The sequence below is a fragment of the Pseudorasbora parva genome, chromosome 10 (genome assembly GCF_024679245.1).
Source record: "Pseudorasbora parva isolate DD20220531a chromosome 10, ASM2467924v1, whole genome shotgun sequence".
NCBI lineage: Eukaryota > Metazoa > Chordata > Actinopteri > Cypriniformes > Gobionidae > Pseudorasbora > Pseudorasbora parva.
The window spans coordinates 20749157-20769428 of NC_090181.1; the positions used below are offsets into that span (position 1 = coordinate 20749157).

At 37.4% G+C, this 20272-nt stretch overlaps 1 protein-coding gene across 4 annotated transcripts in view; it reads left to right on the plus strand.

Annotated features, from left to right (window-relative positions):
- Positions 1 to 20272, plus strand: part of grid1a (glutamate receptor, ionotropic, delta 1a) — a 386141-nt gene that overhangs the window by 291514 nt on the left and 74355 nt on the right. For all 4 annotated transcript variants that reach the window (XM_067455445.1, XM_067455446.1, XM_067455443.1 and 1 more), the window contains exon 5: positions 18917 to 18970. In XM_067455445.1, coding sequence (XP_067311546.1) covers positions 18917 to 18970 — 54 coding nt within the window. The remainder of the gene's footprint in view (positions 1 to 18916; positions 18971 to 20272) is intronic.

A 20272-nucleotide genomic window follows, 5' to 3' on the forward strand; every position in this document is an offset into this window, starting at 1 on the left:
TTTTTGTCTGCGGTTAGTCCTGCTGTGTCTGCCAGGTAACTCAGACTTTTTTTTGTATGTTTTCTCCCTATAAATTATATTTGCATCCTTGAAAAGGGATTTGGTCTTGTGGTATGATATGATATGTACAAAATGAACCCTGTTACTTCATTGAAAGGTTAATTCACTCCCAAAATTTAATTTTGTCATTAATTACTCTCCCTCATGTCGTTCCAAAGACCTTTGTTTATCTTCGGAAGACAAATTAAGATATTTTTGATGAAATCCAGGAACTCTCTGGACAACACGTTCTCACTCCCAACTCGTCACGTATTGATCCTTGGTCAGGACCCCTCAGCGTCACATTTTAACACACAGGGTACCCCTTTAGTGTAATTTTTGGCCGTCATACACAGATGCGTAGAGCATATCATCATAATTTAATTATATATTGGGTTATGATTTTGCCATTACGACATGTTGGAGTATGTTTTTATTTACATTTATTATTATTTACGGTGGTTAGACATGTTTGAACATATAACCCAACCCTATCCCATTCCTTAACCTACCCATTTGTGTATAATATGATATTAAACATAGGATATAAAAGGCAGATACGACTGCATGCACAATTTATTCAAAAAGTACGAATATTCCAAGTGTTCCCATGACAAACAATTGATTTGTGTGAAGAAAATCCCCAAAAGCAATCTGTGTCTCATCCGCCGAAGATCATGCACACACACATCAAATTTAACAAATTGCCATCTGAAGAATCGTTACTTCAGATTTCATAATGAAACTGCATTTGCTCTGGTATGTCTCGTGACCAATTGTGTCATTACGCCTGCATTGATTGTAAAATTTCATTGGCTCTCGTGTGTCTCGTGACCAATTGTGTCATTACGCCTGCATTGATTGTAAAATTTCATTGGCTCTCGTGTGTCTCGTGACCAATTGTGTCATTACGCCTGCATTGATTGTAAAATTTCATTGGCTCTCGTGTGTCTCGTGACCAATTGTGTCATTACGCCTGCATTGATTGTAAAATTTCATTGGCTCTCGTGTCTCGTGACCAATTGCGTCATGCTAAAGAGTCAGGTGTATCAATTGAATGAGAAATGAATGAGTGCATTGACGGAGCAGTGGGATCGTCATTTCAGCGATTAAAACATTAAGATCAACTCTGTTCTTTCCATGAAGATATCGTATGACTTTAGAAGACTTGGAATGCAACACAAGTTAATAGTTTTATACTTTTTTTGGTCAGTTTTTGCAATAAAAACCTTTATTGTACTTTTATTAGCCTGTTACATGTTTTATATTGTTGAGAGTGGGTTGGGATTGTAGGTTTAGGGTAGGAGTGGGGTTAGTTTCTCCAAAATATAAAAGTAGCCTATAAATATTCATAAAATCATGTCTACTTTTACAAATGCAAAGAATTAAATGCTTCTTGATCTGACGCATTAGGCAAATAATGCCCTGCTCGAATTTCTGTGATTTGATGCAAATTAATTCACAGAAATTTAATTTGGCCAACTGAAAAAATTTAGATGTGATCAGTCACTAGAAAATTTTCAATTGGAGACCTGAATTTACATGATAGTCAGGGTAGTGCACATATGGGAATGCAGTAAAGGAGGGAGGCCAAATGTCTTTGTCACAGCAACAGATAGATACCAGAGTGAGTTAATGCAGGGTTTGTGCGTGATGAAATATCAAATTAAGGAAGGACTAGAAGGAATGCGTGAGGATCCAGTATCTTATACATGTTTGCAAATGTTGATGTGTTGAATGTTGATCCAGGGGCAAAAAAACAAGCCCACAACACATTACAAAAAATAAAGGAATCTTGTCACAATCTTGTTCCCTGAGGATGTCAGTTTTTCTTTGTGAAGCATTGAACACATTGATCTCACATTCTTAATTCATGCGTTTGATGGATAGCTTCAGTGGCCCATAGAGCTCAACGCGCTGCAGCTGATGACACATGCAAATAGAAAAAACACCAGCAAATCTTCATCATCTTCACCATTTTCATCAGTTTGAAAACACATGCTGCAAAAGTTCACAGCAGAACCAAATACAGAGTATTTGCAGTGCGTTTCTGTATTTAGTTGAGTTGTGAACTTTTGCAGCACGTGTTGTCAAACCGATGTTTTCTTTATTTGCATGTGTTTTGCATGTGCATGTGCACCATGTCAAGCTCTCTCGGCCACTGTAGTTAGTAACCCTATTTATTGCTCTTTTTCAGTAACATGAATACCTGTTGCTTCCGTTAGTAGAGCAGCCTCTGTCTAAAGCCTTCCATCTTAAATTAAACACCAGCCTAGATAAGAGTTACCATAGTAACAGGTAACTTAACAAGGTCCAGCTTAGAATTAGACAGAGCTGAAACAATAATGTGAATGTGAGTACCTTAAGAGAGAAAAACTAGGATGGAAAGGATAGGTATGAGTGAGAGTGTCAAAGTTAGATGTAAAACTGCTTTACATATAGTGCTGTACAAATTAATTTGATTTTCACAGATTTTTCTTTACATTACTGACATTATTCTAGTAGTGGGTATAAAAAAAACAGTGCTGTTCGATAGTTTGGATTTGTTAAGATTTTTTGTTTCTGAAAGAAGTGTCTCATACAGTTCAAACAGAAATATTGTGAAATAATAATATCACAATTTAAAATAACTTTTCTAGTATAATATATTTGAACATAAAATGTAATGTATTCCTTTAATGGCATTACTTCAGTCTTCAGTGTCACATGATCCTTTAGAAATCATTCTAATACACTGTAAAAAAAAAAAAAAAAAAATCAGGTCTAAATAATAAACATTTTCTAGTGACTGATCACATCTAAATTTTTCAGTTGGCCAAATTGAATTTCTGTGAATTAAATTGCATCACTTAAGCAGCAAATCATCATGCACTGTAAAAAAAAAAAAAAAAGTCAGACCTCTCCAATTGAACATTTTCTAGTGACTGATGACATCAAAATTTTTCAATTGGCCTAATTTAATTTCTGTTAAGAATTATCATTATTGTTGAAAATGCTTGTGCTGCTTAATATTTTTGTGGAAACTGTGATGCATTTTTTCAGAAGTTGTTGATAGAATGTTCAATAGAACAACATTTATTTGAAATATAAATATTTTGTAACATTTTAAATCTTTACTCACTGTCACGGATAATAATGCATCTAAAATGCATTCGAAAAAATATAAAAATACAGATCATATTTATTTTGTCTTTAGTACAGTATAAAACTGAAAACTAAAAGCCAATTAGTCATGTTTTAATGTTTTGATATAAATGGGTCTATATACATATACTGTACTATAAATATAAATACTGTATATTATATGATGTACTTTAAAGGTGTCTTTTTTTTTTAATACTTTTGTCTGAGGTCAACTACTGATGTTGTGTAGTTTTTACATTCAAAAACATCATAACTAATAAGTAATAGGCTATTTTCTACACTGGTTTTGAGGCTCTCTCTCCAAAACGCTGGGTTTTGATGGGCGTGACGCACTGGAGACTTGGAAGTAAACGCTCACGGCTAGGATTGGAGAAGATTTGCATATTTAATGAGCTTCAGCTCCCCTGTCAGTTCACATGATAGAGAGGATTGTTGTGAAAGCAGCACCGGAACGATTTTCTCGATCACAGGGCTTGTAAAGGTCTTTATCAAACAAGCACAATGATTTATTCCTCATCCACCCACGATTGGTTGGACTATTATGTTTATATTACACATAGGCCACACAATCGGTTGATATACGCGCGAACCGCATGCGCGCGCACACACACACACACACACACACACACACACACACACACACACACACACACACCCTTCAAATGTCAACAGACAACAGCACTATGAGATTCTTCGGCCTAGATTTCTACATACACATAAGCAAAACGATCTATAATAATGCAATACTATTACATATAAAAACACGTTTTACTCACATAAGTGTGTTGCACCATTCCTGTCGGATCCAAATCCAGCATCGACTGGAGATTTGTTTACAAACGATTCCACAGTGAAATGAAGTGAACATGTCTTCCCCACGTGAGCTGGAACTTCATTAAAAATAAAGTTCAACCACACATTCCTAATATTAGGATCCGAAGGACGCTTATGCAGCGACTGTGTTCTTCCACAACCGGGAATAGCGCAATATCTTGCTATCTTCCTCGGCATGTTTATAGTTGTTGGATAGCTAGCTAGCACGAGCCGGTCACCTCCATGAGTCGACATAAGAATGAAGCAGAAGATTTGCTGGGCCTGGTGTCTATAAAAGCTTTTCTTTGACTAACAAGGAAGTTTTCAGCTCTGAAACTTAGAGGATATTACCATTACTTATATTACCATGACCTTTTATATATCAAAAGCTCAAGGGGAAGTTGATTTCTCAATTCATCACCCCTTTAAATATAAAAACACTCTTGAGGATATCATCATATTTTGTAGATTTTGGTAGCAAAAGTTTCTTTAAAGAGATAGTTTAGACATTTTGTAATTTCCTCATCCCCATTTTCTAAACCTATATCATTTTCTATCTTCTATCTTCTAAGTCAATGAAGGTTCAGTGTTGTTTGTACATTATTGACATATGGACAAAACAATAGTAAGATTGTTCAAATTATCATCTTTTGTGTTCTACTAGTCGATTGCAAAGTTTTGCACATCCCTAGGGGATAATTGATTTCCAAAAATGAGTTGTCCTGTTATTTTTTTATGATGGTAAACAGTTTATGCATGACTCATTGAAAGTGGATCCCTGTCTGTTTTGCTGTTGTTTATGCTGTTGCGGATTGACAGCAATCAGTAGGTGTTTGATTCGAGAGTCTGAACCCAATCCTGGACTATCAAAGACTTCCTGCTCTCCCACAAATCTCAGTGTCAGGGAATCAATTCTCATTGGCTTTCAGCTGATTGTTTGTTGCACATATTGATGGGGGGGGGGGGTAGAGAGAGAGAGAGAGAGAGAGAGAGAGAGAGAGAGAGAGAGAGAGAGAGAGAGAGAGAGAGCATGTTTATGACTGTTCAGATGAGATTTTTCAAACTGTTAGAGTGTGTCGACAAACTTAAAATAGTACAGAGCAGAATAATGGATGAGGGTAGATCCCAAAGGTATAAGGGCGAGATGCCCAGATGGACTGTTTATAACCTAGTTTGTGCTTTAAAATTGTGCCATTTTCAATCCACTTGATCAAAATCATTTAACAGTCTTTCTTTATCACATTCTAACCCACATTTCAACCATAATAGTGTAATTTCCATCGCTCTTATCTGTCCTCCCATCTCTCCCCCACCTGCTTAAACAGCCCTTGACAGTGCAATACGAGTGGTGTATCATTTCTCTGCAGATTTTTGTTTATTTGTTTTCTCTGGCAGTGATATTTCATGCCATTACACATGGTAACCGCTCGTGGTTCCTCCTTTCATCGACTCTTCCTTCCCTAAGGAATAAAAACCACATTATTCAAATGTTTGTCTTTAATGGAACACCCTGTAGTCATTAAAAAGAGACGCAAATTAGACAATGTTCTTATTTTAATTCTATTGTGTACATTTATAGTATCTTTGTGTTTTGTTTATTGCCTGGTTTAATTTAAAAGAGAAACTGCAGCTATTAGCATGGAAAGCAATTTACTTGGTCTGTTAGTAATGGAAAAGCCTAGCTGCACTTTCACTGTGTTTGTCTCAAAGGATTATTGGTGGTTTGCCAGTGAACTTTGCTTTTGTCAGAATGCTGTCATGCATATGAAATGCATGTAGATACATAAACAAACCCACGGGGTGGTATGCGCAAGCAGGCAACACAGGAAGTGGCTCCTAATCAAGTGTTGTTGACAGACCTAACGAATATTGACACCCATTGTGCTTTGCTGTGTTTGTTACCATGCATCTCAGAGGTGAACATGACCGGTGCAAGCATTCCTCCTGGCCAAAAATTGGCAAATGTGCTTTTATGAGTAGTGTGTATTGATTTGATTTCAGTTGTGCTTGCTGATTTGATCTTTTTCGAGTGCTATTCTGAAGACAAATGTTTTTTTGGTTCATGGGGCAGTTGCGGGGGAACTGATGTTAATGCATTCACCTTGCTCTCGTAGCAATAAAGAAGACATGTTTGTTTATTTCCAGAAAACCAATGAAGGGGCCAATCAGAGCTCAGTATAGCTCCCCACTGACCAATCACTGGAGAGTCTCACTATGTGGAGCAATATCTCATCCCAAATGATTCTGCGTTCCATCCCCAGTGCTCTAGTTTACCTAGCTCATATGTTTTTGTCTGGTTTGCTGGGTGAGAACAGAAGTAATAAAAAAATATTCTTCTCATTTTGCGTCGCTGGATTGCATCCCCCTCTTTTGAGATGAAAGCATGTCTCGAGTGGAGCATCTCTCTCCTGTATACTGAAAAAAAGTGCGTTGGACTTAGATTATTTAGTTGTGTACATCGGTTCCACATGAATCAATTAAGTTAAACAAATGTAACCCCTCCTATCCTTGAATCCAGGTCCGCCGGCAAGAGAGTCAGACGCTTCAACAAGAAGGCTAAAGGCTGCAACCTCTAGTGTCAGTCTCTAGAGCATCTATTTAGGTCAGAGGAGTGAGGTTTAGGTTGCGTTCACACTTGTAGTTCAGTTAGATTGGTTCGTTTTGTCCGGACCAAAAAACAAAAAAAAAACATATAGTCCTGGTCCACTTAGCGTTCACACTGCCATTTTTATCAGCGAACTTAAAGTTACAGAACCAAAGGCATAGGGAGACGGTAACAACCTGATTGGTCGGCTTATATGACGTAGGAGCTTGCTTACCGAACATTCAAAACAATGCTGTGTGCTGGATTAAACGCCGTCATTTTATGCATGTACATATGGCATTATTTTTACCAGCTGAGAACTCACGAAGAGCTCATAAAATGCTCAAAACATTCAAAACAGCACCAGGATTTCCTCCGTTGTATGCAGAAATGAAAAAAAAAAAGAGACGGCAGTTCTGTCCCGTCATCTGTACCAACTAATGGGCATCACAGGTCCTTTGATGAGAAGAACCAGGTATGCTTTTTTTCTAGCATTTTCGAAACATGTTCGGCCCAAATATTGATGAGGCACTTACCTTGTCGTTGCTCCACGTTTTCCCTCTAATGTTAACGTTACTCATTTGATACACCGATCTTTCCGCATTGTCAAATCAGCTGACTTGTAGCTAGGAGTGCACCGATCCGATATTAGGATCGGATATCGGCCGCGATACTGACTACAAAGCTGGATCGGGGATCGGAAAAATGAACAGATCCACAGGCCGATCCAGGTGTTTTTTTTATTTTGTTTTTTTAATCGCAGCAGAACCCTACGTCATTCGTCAGCTTCACGTGTGTCGCATGCTCGAAGAAACATGGAGCAAGCCAGAGAGTCGGATACGTAAAGATATTTTATGCTTGCCATGCCAGAAACACCATGTTAAGGAGCACACTGCATTCCTGCAGCTCAGCAAAACTAAAGGAGTGGACAATACAGCCCAGCAATTAACTTTGCAGGATGCAAAGGATTAATTTAGTGTAAGTGGTGACTGATAGTGGATATGGATAGAGGCTAATGTAATGAACTGACGGTAACAACATGCTGTTGACGCTCGCGCATCTTGAGAAGAAATCAAAAAAGCGCCGCTCACACATAGTAATTGCGGTAAACATTTGCGGTAAACATTTAAAATGTTACGTTTTTATCTTTATAACATATGAAACAGTTAAACAACATCACACGACCAAATGTGCTGTTTCCTGAATACCATCACGATTGAAAATGTCACTGATTTCCTGTGACAGCTCCATAAACAATGATTAACATTAGTTACTTACATTTTAGATGCAATATTGAGTCCTTTTGTTCTATTTCAGCTGCGAAAATAGTTCCAAACAAAGATTCCAAGCAATAAAGTTCCAAAAAGCAGAACACGTCTCGCGTGTTCTGAATGATTCAGTGGCTGAATCATAGATTCAATAACCTGTTCGTAAACGACTGCCTCATTCTTAAAGGAATCAGTCGTTTGAAGGAATCGTTTGAATTAATGACTCACTCATTAAGACTCATCTACTGCCACCTACTGGTGGTTTAGTTTCCTATATTTTTCAACATTTTTTTGTTTATTCAAAAATACAAATCTCATAACATTATTTAATGCAGTAGTATTTTTTCTGGGTAAATAATTTAATTTGATTGGTAACATCCCTATAGTGTCTTATTTTCATTTAATGTATAGATCAAAAACCTGAAGCTTAGCTTATATTTAATAAGAGTAGGGGAAAATGCCCTTTATAAAGGTAAAATATCACAAATATGCAGATTTAAAATATGTCAAAGCTGATTGAACTCTGAGAATATTGCTTCAGAATAAGTTATATTTACAACACACACACTCACACACACACACAGAAATCTAACTTTTTTCAAAGCACATTTTTTACTCGGACAAGTGAATGACCATTTTACTTATCCGAAGGAGAGAGAGTATGCTTAATGTCGAGCCCTAAATTATATTTTAGATTTGAATGCACAATTGTTTTTTAAATAAATAAGAATTCAATTCAATTCACTTTGCATACATATGTTATTTTGTCTTATTATCTTTATTTAGTAAAGTCTGGTGCCTTTAGTCTCTTCAAGGAAGGTATACAGTTTCAGCAATAGTATCGGATCGGTATCGGGTATCGACAGATACATAAAGCCCAGGCATCGGTATCGGTATCAGGACTGATGCTTGTAGCGTCGCATCTTGTGACATTATGTCCTGTTTTTGATTAGTTTACATGTCTTTGGTCCGTGTTGCGTTCATATATCAATCGAACCACTTCAGAGTTCGTTTGGAAGCGGACCGAGACCCATCTTTTTAGTGGCTTCAGTCCGCTTGTTTCACAGATGTTCAAATGAACCACAATAACCAAGCAATTGTACCAGGGTTTGTTTTAATTGAACACACCCTCACTCGCACAGCAACTACTAGCTGGCCTCTGTTACACAAATATAATTTGTTCATGTAACTTCAACATCATGGAATGACTACCTTTTAAGTGACCCAATTAAGTAGTCTCAGAGTGAATTTTATATGGCTCTCTGACATGATTCAGGCATTTAATTTTATATATTCATTCATCCACTTCAATTTCATATATTTTAATGTTAAAGAACTGAAGTTTGTTGACAAACTTTTTGCAAAGCAATAGCACACATTAGCATCTTAAATGCTAGGCATTAAAAGCTCTTTCAGCAAAGCCGTTATGACATTAGTTGTATTAGTCCACAGCCTAAGCAAATGCTCCACTCTTCTCCACAATGGTAGCCCACTGTAATTTAAATTATTCTAATTCCGATGTAATTTAATACTAAACACTATTAAACACAGCCAAGTCTCCCCCTTTCTCATCTTCCTCAAAAATACATAAAATAACACGTTTACATAAAAATACCAACATTTACTCTCTCGATTTAGCCATATGCAAAGCTTGCTGGGAACTAACAAGACTCGCCCAGTTTCAGTTAATGCAACACAAATCATTCATGTAGTCTCAAAACAAATGGATTAAGTAAACTTCAATTTTGAATTATATTTAAGTGGATCGAACACAATCAAATTAAGGTAGGACAAAATGTATATCATTTGTGTTGCTTTAGTTCATTTTAAGCAATTTGAACATGCAGTAAAATATATATTTTTTTAGTGTTTAAAGCTGTTGACCCTGAGTGAATTCGGTTTTAGACATCAAACTTTCATTAGACCTATTCCTCCTCGAATTGACCATTAGATTTTCCTCCTTAAATCCACCAGGATCAAATCTTTCTGCACTTGTTTATGCCTTTTGAGTGTGCGTCTGAAGAAGTGAGAAATGGTCTTAGCAGAGCACCTTTCAAGGGCACAGCCTTGTTAACAAGCTGTTTATTTCTCAACTTCAACAACTTAATAATGAAACAGCAGAGGGAGAACATCTCCAGTGCAACTGACATGCTTAGGTTTGTATTTGTCCTTTTTGTGTTTGTTCAAATTTTTCCAAGCTTACAGTATTTGCTGTTTCTTGCAAGATGCAGTGGTAAGAAAGCAAAGCCAAAGAAAACCAAAGGTGAAATCAATGCAGAACTGAAACTCTTTTAGAAACAGGAAGGTTATGTGACGAGAATCAGGAGAGAAACACTGCAGATAGCAGACTGGATTTCATTTCAAAGTGTATATCCTCTTCAGCTGATGCATTTATTCCTTTATGCTTCTTCTGCCAGTGAGAATTGAATTATGGAAGTGTTTTGAAATGTTTTGTTATTGCCATCTGAGAGCAATATATATATACGTGCTTCTACTCACCAAAAACATGTTTACTTTTCCTTTAGCCACAGATCTTTATTCACTCACTCACTCACTCACTCACTCACTCACTCACTCACTCACTCACTCACTCACTCACTCACTCACTCACTCACTCTCACACACACACACTCACTCACTCACAAACTCACTCACTCACTCACTTACTGACTCACTCACTCACTCTCTCACTCACTCACTCACACACTCACACAGAAACACACACACACACACACACACGCATTTACTCACTCACTCACTCACTCACTCACTCACACACACACTCACACACTCACTCACTCACTCACTCACTCACTCACTCACTCACTCACTCACTCACTCACTCACTCACTCACTCACACACACACACACTCACTCACTCACTCACTCACTCACTCACTCACTCACACACTCAATTCAATTTCAATTTCAATTCAATTCAATTCAATTGTGCTTTATTGGCATGACATACATGGGTACATATTGCCAAAGCATTTCACAAAGCAAAACAGAAACATACATCAAACATATTCACATTTATATTTATATATACAGATAATAAGCAATACATATATTATTAATCAGGATGTGTTCACTCAGTACATCTCAATTTGTGGCATTTATAGATATGCTGTGCTATATAAGTGGAAGCAGGTCCTTCACCGAGTAAGACCTTCAGTTTTTCGTGATGGTGTAGTGACTGGAAGTCAGGGATAATGTGTTGTATTTGCCCATCCAGTGAGTCTCTTAGGGCGGTGTATTTATCACAGTGGAGGAAGAAGTGTGCCTCTGTCTCCACTGCTCCTGATCTACACTCTCTACAGATACGCTCTTCTGTGGGCAGCCATGTCTTCTTATGCCGCCCTCTTTCTATGGCCAGCGTGTGGTCACTCAGCCTGTACTTCGTTAATAACGCTCTGTGTGTTGTGTTTCTGACTGAGATGAGATAGTTAGCCAGACTGTACTCTCTGTTTAGTCCCAGATAACATTGAAGACGGCTTTGCTCTTTGGTTTGATGTTTCCAATGCTGCATATATGCCTCTCTCTCGTTTTTCATTATTTCTTTGATTTCTGTCAAAGGGGAATCACTGTCAATTATGACAAAATATTGAATATTTTATTGTTGCATTTTATAAGATGCATCAAACCCATGACCTTGTTTGCTGAGCTACATGAATTGTTAAATAGTAATGGGGCACTGTGTTTTTCTTTATCATGGCCATGCATTGATCCATTCAAATTTTTTAACAGTTTAAGAGGACTCATGTATGATGCATGTGTGATGAAATGATAGAAGGAAAACTAATGGCGATTTTTATTGAAAATCACTGCTCAGAAAGTGCTGCTGCTGGTCTTATTCAAGGTTCAATTCAAGGTTCGTGTCTGAGTCCAGCGTACTGAGGTATGTTTCTGTTAGACACGTACACATAAGCAAAACGATCTATAACAAAGCAATACTATTACTTATAAAAACACGTTTTACTCACAACGGTGTCTTGCACAATTCCTGTCGGATCCAAATCCAGCATCGACTGGAGATTTGTTTACAAACGATCCTGCAGTGAAATGAAGTGAACATGTCTTCCCCACGTGAGCTGGAACTTCATTAAAAATAAAGTTCAACCACACACTCCTAATATTAGGATCCGAAGGAAGCTTATGGAGCTACTGTGTTCTTTCACAAACAGGAATAGCGCAATATCTTAAATTGTTGTTGACCAGCTTGCACGAGCCCTCCATGAGTCGGTGGGCGGGGCTACTGGATTAGAGACGCTGTAGGTGGCGTTTCGTCGCGCACTGACGTCAGTATGAAGCACAGGACCATTTGCTGAGCCTGGTGTCTATAAAATCTTTTCTTTGACTAACAATGAAGTTTTCAGCTCTGAAACTTAGAGGATATTCTTATATTACCATGACCTTTTATATATCAAAAGCTCAAGGAAAAGTTGATTCCTCAATTCATCACCCCTTTAAAGATTTTAATAATTACACCAGACAATGCACTGGTAATTTAGTAATATTACAGCAGCTATGGTCTTGACCGGTCTTGAAAGACCAAGTACAAATGTGGTCAAAGACCAAGACCTTCAAAAAAAAGTCTTGAGTACGACACTAATTAATACTGTTAAAGGTCCCGTTCTTCGCGTGTTTTCGAAGCTTTGATTATGTTTACAGTGTGCAATATAACATGAGTTCATGTTTCGCGTGTAAAAAAACACAGTGTTTTTCACACAATTTACTTATCTGTACAGCGCTGTTTTCTCTGATGATTTCCTTGTTCTATGAAGTCCCTCCTTCCGAAACACGTAATGAGTTCTGATTAGGCCAGTGCTTCCCGCGCTGTGATTGGACAGCAGCTTAGCGCACGTTGCCCGGAAAGGTCCCGCCTCTTACCATAACGGGGAGATACGCACGCTCAATGTTAAATGTCTATATTGCCTTATCAATTTGAGCCGGAATCAGACCCGAAGAATATCGAAGAGGATCGATTACAACCTGCTCAGGAAAGTCTTTTGCTGGATGTTTCAGAATGGTAAGCTGTCTATTCAGTAGTTTAAACTGATCATTACAAACACCAACAATCGATGGTGTCTGAATGAATTACTACACTTTTATATACTACGTTTTTCAGATTAGTTTCAATTACCATCTAACGTTAGTTAACAAATCTAAACAGCGTTACACTTTGTGTAATGAGTTACATAAACGGACTAACTTAAATAATAAAATACACTTACCGGTTGTGGTCCATAAACAACAAAGAGGGAACTGCATCATCTTTTAAGAATAATCTTTCTGCGAATCCGCCATTAAACTGATTGAGATTGAGGAAGCAGTCCTCAGCAAAATGTGCTGCACATAGTTTTAAATTGTGATTATAATTTTCCGGAACGGAGTTAACCATAAACTGTTGTCATTGATCTCTACGTACAGCATCCGTGGGAAGGCCAAACAAAGGTGATTTGACTCCGGGATGAAAATAACAGCGTTTCAATGGCATGGCGACAAACACACTCTACAAAAACAACACTTCCTATTCTCGACCTGCGAGAGCAAAAGGACAACGCCCCCGAATTTGCGTGTTCTTGTGGGCGGAGGGTTCATCAACAAACGGTTTTAGTTGCGTCATTAAAGCAGGAAGTGCAGGGCTGTAGTCCAAACCGGCCGTTCGCTGTAGGCTTTCAAAGGGAACTTCTGTTAAATTAAATATCTCGCTTGGCATTGAACTTTGAGTTTTATAATTTTACAGGTATTATTTATGCTCTAACAGCAACATTACACACTAACTAAAGTTTGAAAGATGGTATCGCAAAGAACGGGACCTTTAATATTAACAAGCCCTTATATTAATATTATTGGGCATGCAGTGTTATTGGTCTTTTTTTTTTTTTACATATAAATTCCCTTCGGCAATCAGATACACACCAGGCTGATTTGAAAATGTTAACTGTTAATAGAGTGGGATGCATTTTACACTTTCCTTAATGTATTAATCTACCAAGAGCAATCAAAAAACTGTTTACAGCACAGCTTCAAAACACTTTTCTCACTCAAGGAATAAATTGTCTGTCAGATAATAGAATCATTTGTTCTTATTATGAACATAGCAAAGTAGTCTAGTATACTAGCAGTTATTGCGTTTTGATTGTCTTTCCTTAAGTGATGCTATCTCTAATTTCATTTTTTGTTTGTTTTACATGCTGCTTAATAAAGCTAAAAAAACAACAAAAGTTTTATTATTCAAAAGCTGCTGTGGAATCAGGTGTAAACCTGCTTTTTTGCTAATCTAGCTCACCTCATTTTTCATTTTGTTTACCATTAAAGATAGATCTTGTGCTACTGTATGTTCTGTCTTTTATTCGTGATACAAAGCAGTGGTGCTGAAGGAAGTGATACCAGCCTCTGTCACAGTACCACAACGTAAATAGATTCTTTGAAGGTTGAGATGAAGAATAAAGGGATCAAATAGGATCTTCTCCCTTAAATCAGTAGTTTTAGTTGAAGAGACTCACTTTTCCTGGCACGGGATTGCAGTCATGGATACTTTTATTGATCTGGGGGCTTTATTCACAAAACATCTTAAGGCTAAAAGTAGCTACTAATTTGCAGATTTAGGAGAAACTCTTTTTTTTAAAAATGGGCGTATCATTTCTAATTTTAGGACTCCAAATGTTTTGCTCTAAGAGTATTTCACAACGCATTTTAGCACTTACATTATCTCCTAAATCCATGAAACCCTAGGATTAGTCAAGACGAAACTAAGTGACTATCACAAACAATCCTAATGGCTGCTGCCGCAATCTAGCCAAAGACACTATACAACATTGAGGCAATAGTGATAATAAATGTATGTTTAATAATAATAATAAAAAATACTGCCAGATTACCTGTGGCAGTTGTTTTTACGAGGTCACACTTACAAATGATTGAATAAAGTAAAACAATATAAGCGTATTTGACATGCTGTCCGAAGCGATTGACGGCTCCGAGCTCGGTATTTAGCCCAAACCCAGAGTTCTGTCCCGTATCGCAGACCGAGAGTGAGGAACGGGGTGGCGGAAGGATGCAGAAAACTTTGGAGGTATCTGATGTTAAGTAAGTCAGCTCTTGGCTGTATATATATAAAACATAATTTTCGCTTGAATTCTGCAATCTCTCTAGATGTCCACTAAGACTAAGAACTTTTACTGCCATTTAGGAGAACTCTTAGTGGTAAGATAAAATGTTTTATGAATACGGCCCCTGATCTGTTGTGCAATTCAGTAGAAGAATTCGGATCAATATTTTCAAGTTTATGTAAAGAACCCCTAAGACACTCTTCATTGTTTTGCTCATGCAAGCGGCGTTCAAGCCCTTAGCTGTTTTTTAATCTTTTCCAGCATCTGATATGCGCACTTAGAAATGCAGCTTGAGCAGGAAAATTACTTTTTTGCTGTTTGTATCTGACATAGAAATACACTCCCACTATCTCGTTCTTGGATACACCTATATTGAACGTGGTCAGGATGTTTGATAAGGAACGTTTTTGATCAGTCTCCTGCAATGTGGTCTTATCGCTTCATTACTGCCTGCAGTTAGTCCAATATATTCCCTAAACATGAAAGCCAGACTGTCCCTCTGCGGGTGTTCCTATCTCACAGAGATATTCCACTGTGGCCACTGTCAAGATTCACACCCAGATATCAAAAAATCACTATTCCCATTTCGTTGACTGTTTGTGACTGCATTGCATTTCTAACCACAGGACTGTGTTTTTGAGGAAAACTGTACCATGTACTTTCACTGTTACATAAAGGTATAGTTCACCTAAAGAAATGAAAATTCTCTACAATGAAAATTATTTACTCATTCTGATGTTGTTCCAAACCTGTATGACTTTCTGAGAAACATGAAAGAATTTTTTTGTGTCCACAATGAAAATAAATGCGAATCTAAACTTTTTTGGTTACCAGCATCCTTAACAAATACTATAGTTTGTGTTCCACAGAAGATAGAAATCCATGCAGGGCAGGTAAATAATAAAATAATTGTCAGTTGTGGGCGAACTATCCCTTTAAAGGGTTAGTTCACCCAAAAAGTTCTGTCATTAATTACACACCTGTCATGTCGGTCCAAACACTAAAGTATTCATTCGTCTTCATAACACAAATTAAGATGAAATCTGAGAGCTTTCTGTTTCTCCACTGACTGGTACGCAACTTCCACTTTCAAGCCCCAGAAAGGTAAAGACATCATAAAAGTAGTCCATGTGACTCCAGTGGCTAAACCTCAATGGTATGAAGTGACGCGAGTGCTTTGTGTTTGTACAAAAAACCTAATTTACCACTTTATTTACAAAATATTAATCTTCAACGCACGTACACATAACAATGTCCGCTGTGCCAACACAACTTGTATGCATTGTGGTGCTTTTGTAAATGTGTGTTGGAGATTAATGTTTAGTAAATAAAGTGGTAAATTATGTTTTTTTTCCCTTGCAAGCAAATCCCTCACGTCTCTTCATAAAACTAAAGTTAAACCACTGGAGTCACATGGATTACTTGTATAGCCCCGTTTCCACCACAGGAACTTTACCCAGGAACTAGGAACTTTGGGTGGTACTTGGTTTGTTTAGACCGCAGGAACCAGGGTCAAAATGAAGTTCCGGGTAAATATTTCCCCCTCCAAACGGCCCTGCTCGCGAGGTAGTACTTTTTCAAAGTTCAGGAACTTTCGAGGGCGGGACTTGGGCGCTGAACATGCTGATTGGTTGAGCTCACGCAGCATTTTAGTTCAACGGGCATTTTTAAAAGTCTTTTGCGAGGTTTGGTCTATGTTCAGTAAATATCAGTCTTGTGCTGTCTGTCTGATGGCACGCGTTAGTCTCAGCCATCTCACGTGCAGTGTCCGTAATAGCTGATAATAATATACATTGTCATTTTAAATCTAGCTTTACAAGCTTTCTGAATATGCTGTATGCTGCTGAATATGCATATTAGTGCTCTTTTCTGTCGTTGTTAATTACCTCTTAGTAAACCTATACATAACCAGCAAAAGCAGCACAGCTTGAATCTCTTCCATACTCGTTATTCATTTTTTTTCACCATGTAAACGACCTGACCGATTACTTTTAAGTGTGTGTCCTTACATGTCGTGACGGCGCGCGCCGCGCTCATGTTGACAAGAGGAAAGTTAATTTTTCTGAGGGGTAAACTTTTTATTTCGTAAGTTATGAAGATAATGTTGGAGTAATGACACAGCGTATATTGCCCCAGGCAGTTTTTACTTTAACTGCGCCTGACAGAAGATTTTTTTTTTTTGAGATGATTATTACACTTTACAACAAATAAATAGCTATAAATAATACTGTATTAGTCCTGGTGGCCGTTAAGAGTTGCTATGGCTACAGTTAACACACTCCAGCTGCTGGAGAAAACAGCGGCGACATTTTTGATGCGGCAGACAAACTGCATGTGACAAAATGATTGCGATTGAAAGTCATCACATGTAAACACCAGATCGGTTTAGATAACGTCTCATGTAAATAGTCCACTAAACCTTTCAATCGGTACACACAAAAATGATTACTGTGCTTCACTGATTTGGAGGAGCAAGTCGCGTGCAGTCCTACATCACCAGACTAATTTGCCTAATCTTCTCGGAACTTTAGATCGCGGTCGAAACGCAGACAGCTGCAGGTCTGGGGGGGAGAAAAGTTCCTGTAAAAAGTTCCTGGTACAAATTGTTCCGGGTAATTTTGGTGGAAACGGGGCTTATGATGTCTTTGCTACCTTTCTGCTTGAAAGTGGGAATTGCATAGCTGTCAATAGAGGGACAAAAAGCTCTTAGGGTTCATCAAAAATATCTAGTATAAAATATAAATAATAGTAATTAAACATAAACAGAACAGAATTCTCGTTTTTGGGGAATTAACCAGATTGTGATTAACCATTCTTCACTCATTGTATGATATTAGGTTTCTGGTTCAAATGTAACTGCTTCTTGTTATATTGACTTAAAACCGTTACTCTTTGATATAAATTGATGTTTTTATTTTTAAATAACATGTTTAAATCAAGTAACCCAAACAAACAGGACTTTCACTACCCATCATGCTTCGCAATGGGGCAGAATTCAGAGAGTAAATGTTTAAATAAAGTGCTATTTTATGCACTTTTAACAAGAAGAGAAAATTGAGAGATGATTTAAAGTGTAATGGTCTGTTATGTTGGCATTTAAAAGTTTGTGTTAAAGTTGTTTTAATAATAATAATAAAAAAAAAACTATTTTGGGGATTCCATGGATGTAACAAAACCATTGTATGGCTAGCCAGTAAGATTTTGTTAAAATATTTTCTGGTTAGATAACATTTGTAAATTTGTAATTAAACTGGATTACTTGTTGTGGTTTTTTGTTTGATATTCATTTTAGAATAATTAAACTTAATAGTTTTGGAAAAAATTAAGAATGTTAACCTGATTCAACTAAATGGCATTGAAATAACCTTTCATAAAAAACAACAACAACAACTTAAGTTTACTTAAATAAACAACGTTAATTCAATTCAACATATTAACCAGTTCTGTGGAACCTGTTGACATAAAAAAATGAAGTAAATCCAACATATTTTTTAAGTGTTTGACAGATGTAATGTAAATCGTTTCCATCAGCCCAATTTGTGACTCTCTGTTCTCTATTTCGTATCGGCAAGGAATTATAAGTGACAGAAACCCTCATAAAGAATAGTGTGTGTTACACTACATTAATTAGAGACTCAAAATAATCACTAATTACGTTTTTTTTTTAATTATTATGACTGTGTGTGCACACATAGGTGAGACATGAACTTTTGACAGCTTTTTCACAAATATTCACAAATTTACTTTTTGTAAGTTTGTTACCAGAAGCAGAAATTATAATGTATTAGAAGTGTACAGAATGTGTTCTGAAAAGTTGCAAATGAAGCAAACTTTTTTAAAAGAGTGTTCTTGGCTCTCTTTACGCCATGCTTGAGCTTATAACTTTGTATGCAGACCAAGAAGATAGTTGTTTATTTTCATCTCTTCTTTTGTCTTTTTGTTTTCTCCAGGCAGTGGAAACGAATCTAGCATCCAAAGATAGTCACTGGGTGTACGCCAATGAGGTAAGCACATATTCATAATGAGTTTCATAATTCATTCTTATCTGTTTCTGAAAAGAGACATCAACCTCAAAGCAGTTGGCAGTCAAATACAGAAAACAGCCCAGTTCAGTCTTCTGTCGTCATATCCAATTTCAACTTACAGTGTTTGATATGTGGCACATCTCTCATTCAGTATGTAATATGCTGTCACCATGCTAGACTAAAGCTGACAGTGGATTATTGCACTGGCACGACTCAGAGCCACAATTTTGCTCTCCTTATTCTGCTCTCTCCCTCGCTCTGCTGACTGAGAGCTGGATGGAAGCAAGACCTCATGAGAGTCTGGCCCTATATAAGCCAATAAGAGCTGAGCACAGAGAGTCTGGCCCAATAAGAGTGAAGTGCAGTGGATGGCATAAAAAATCTGATGCTGTTTGATGTGTTGACACCAACAGAAATCTCTACATAAAACGAAAAAGAATCAGACAATGTCAGAGAGAGAGAGAAAGAAAACTTTGCTTTTAGTTTGTTTCTATGGGAGTAGCTGACAATATGACATTGTCATACTCGAGTTTGAAATTTTACAGCACACTACAAGCTTATCCAAAAGCACTCTGTCTCCCTCTACACTACTGGCCAAACAAATGTGAGTTTGAAAACCATTCACATGGAGGAGTCATGTATCAAGAATACATATAACAACTTTGGATGTAGGTATTTGATACCTACATTTGTATTTTATATGATTGTCAGAGGTACACTCTTCTGTACTGTATACCGAAAGTGGATTCCCCATCCACTTTCGGTGTATAGAAGAGAGCACCTCTGACAATCATATCAAATAAAAACTTTTGCTCCTTTTTAGGGAGCTGTTAAGCACAAAAAAACACAAGAATGCATTATATAAGCATAGTCCAATTAAGTCTAGTATGATGTATTTCTAGCCTTGTGAACCTAATGTGTACAAAAGTCATCATTCACTAGCTTTAAAAAACATGTGGTCACCATTCATTTACGACATACAGGTTTGGAACAGCATGAGGGGTGACCAGATGATGTCAATTTCCTATGAAGAAAAGTCACCAAGGAACAAGGCGTGTGAAATATATAGCTCAAATAAGAATATCTATTATTCAGGTGTTGCCCACATCTCTCTCTCTCTCTCTCTCTCTCTCTCTCTCTCTCTCTCTCTCTCTCTCTCTCTCTCTCTCTCTCTCTCTCTCTCTCTCTCTCTCTCTCTCTCTCTCTCTCTCTCTTTCTCTCAAGGGTTGAGCAAGAGAGGTTTCGATGTTCACTGAGTAACATCGCTTTGATGCTTCTGTT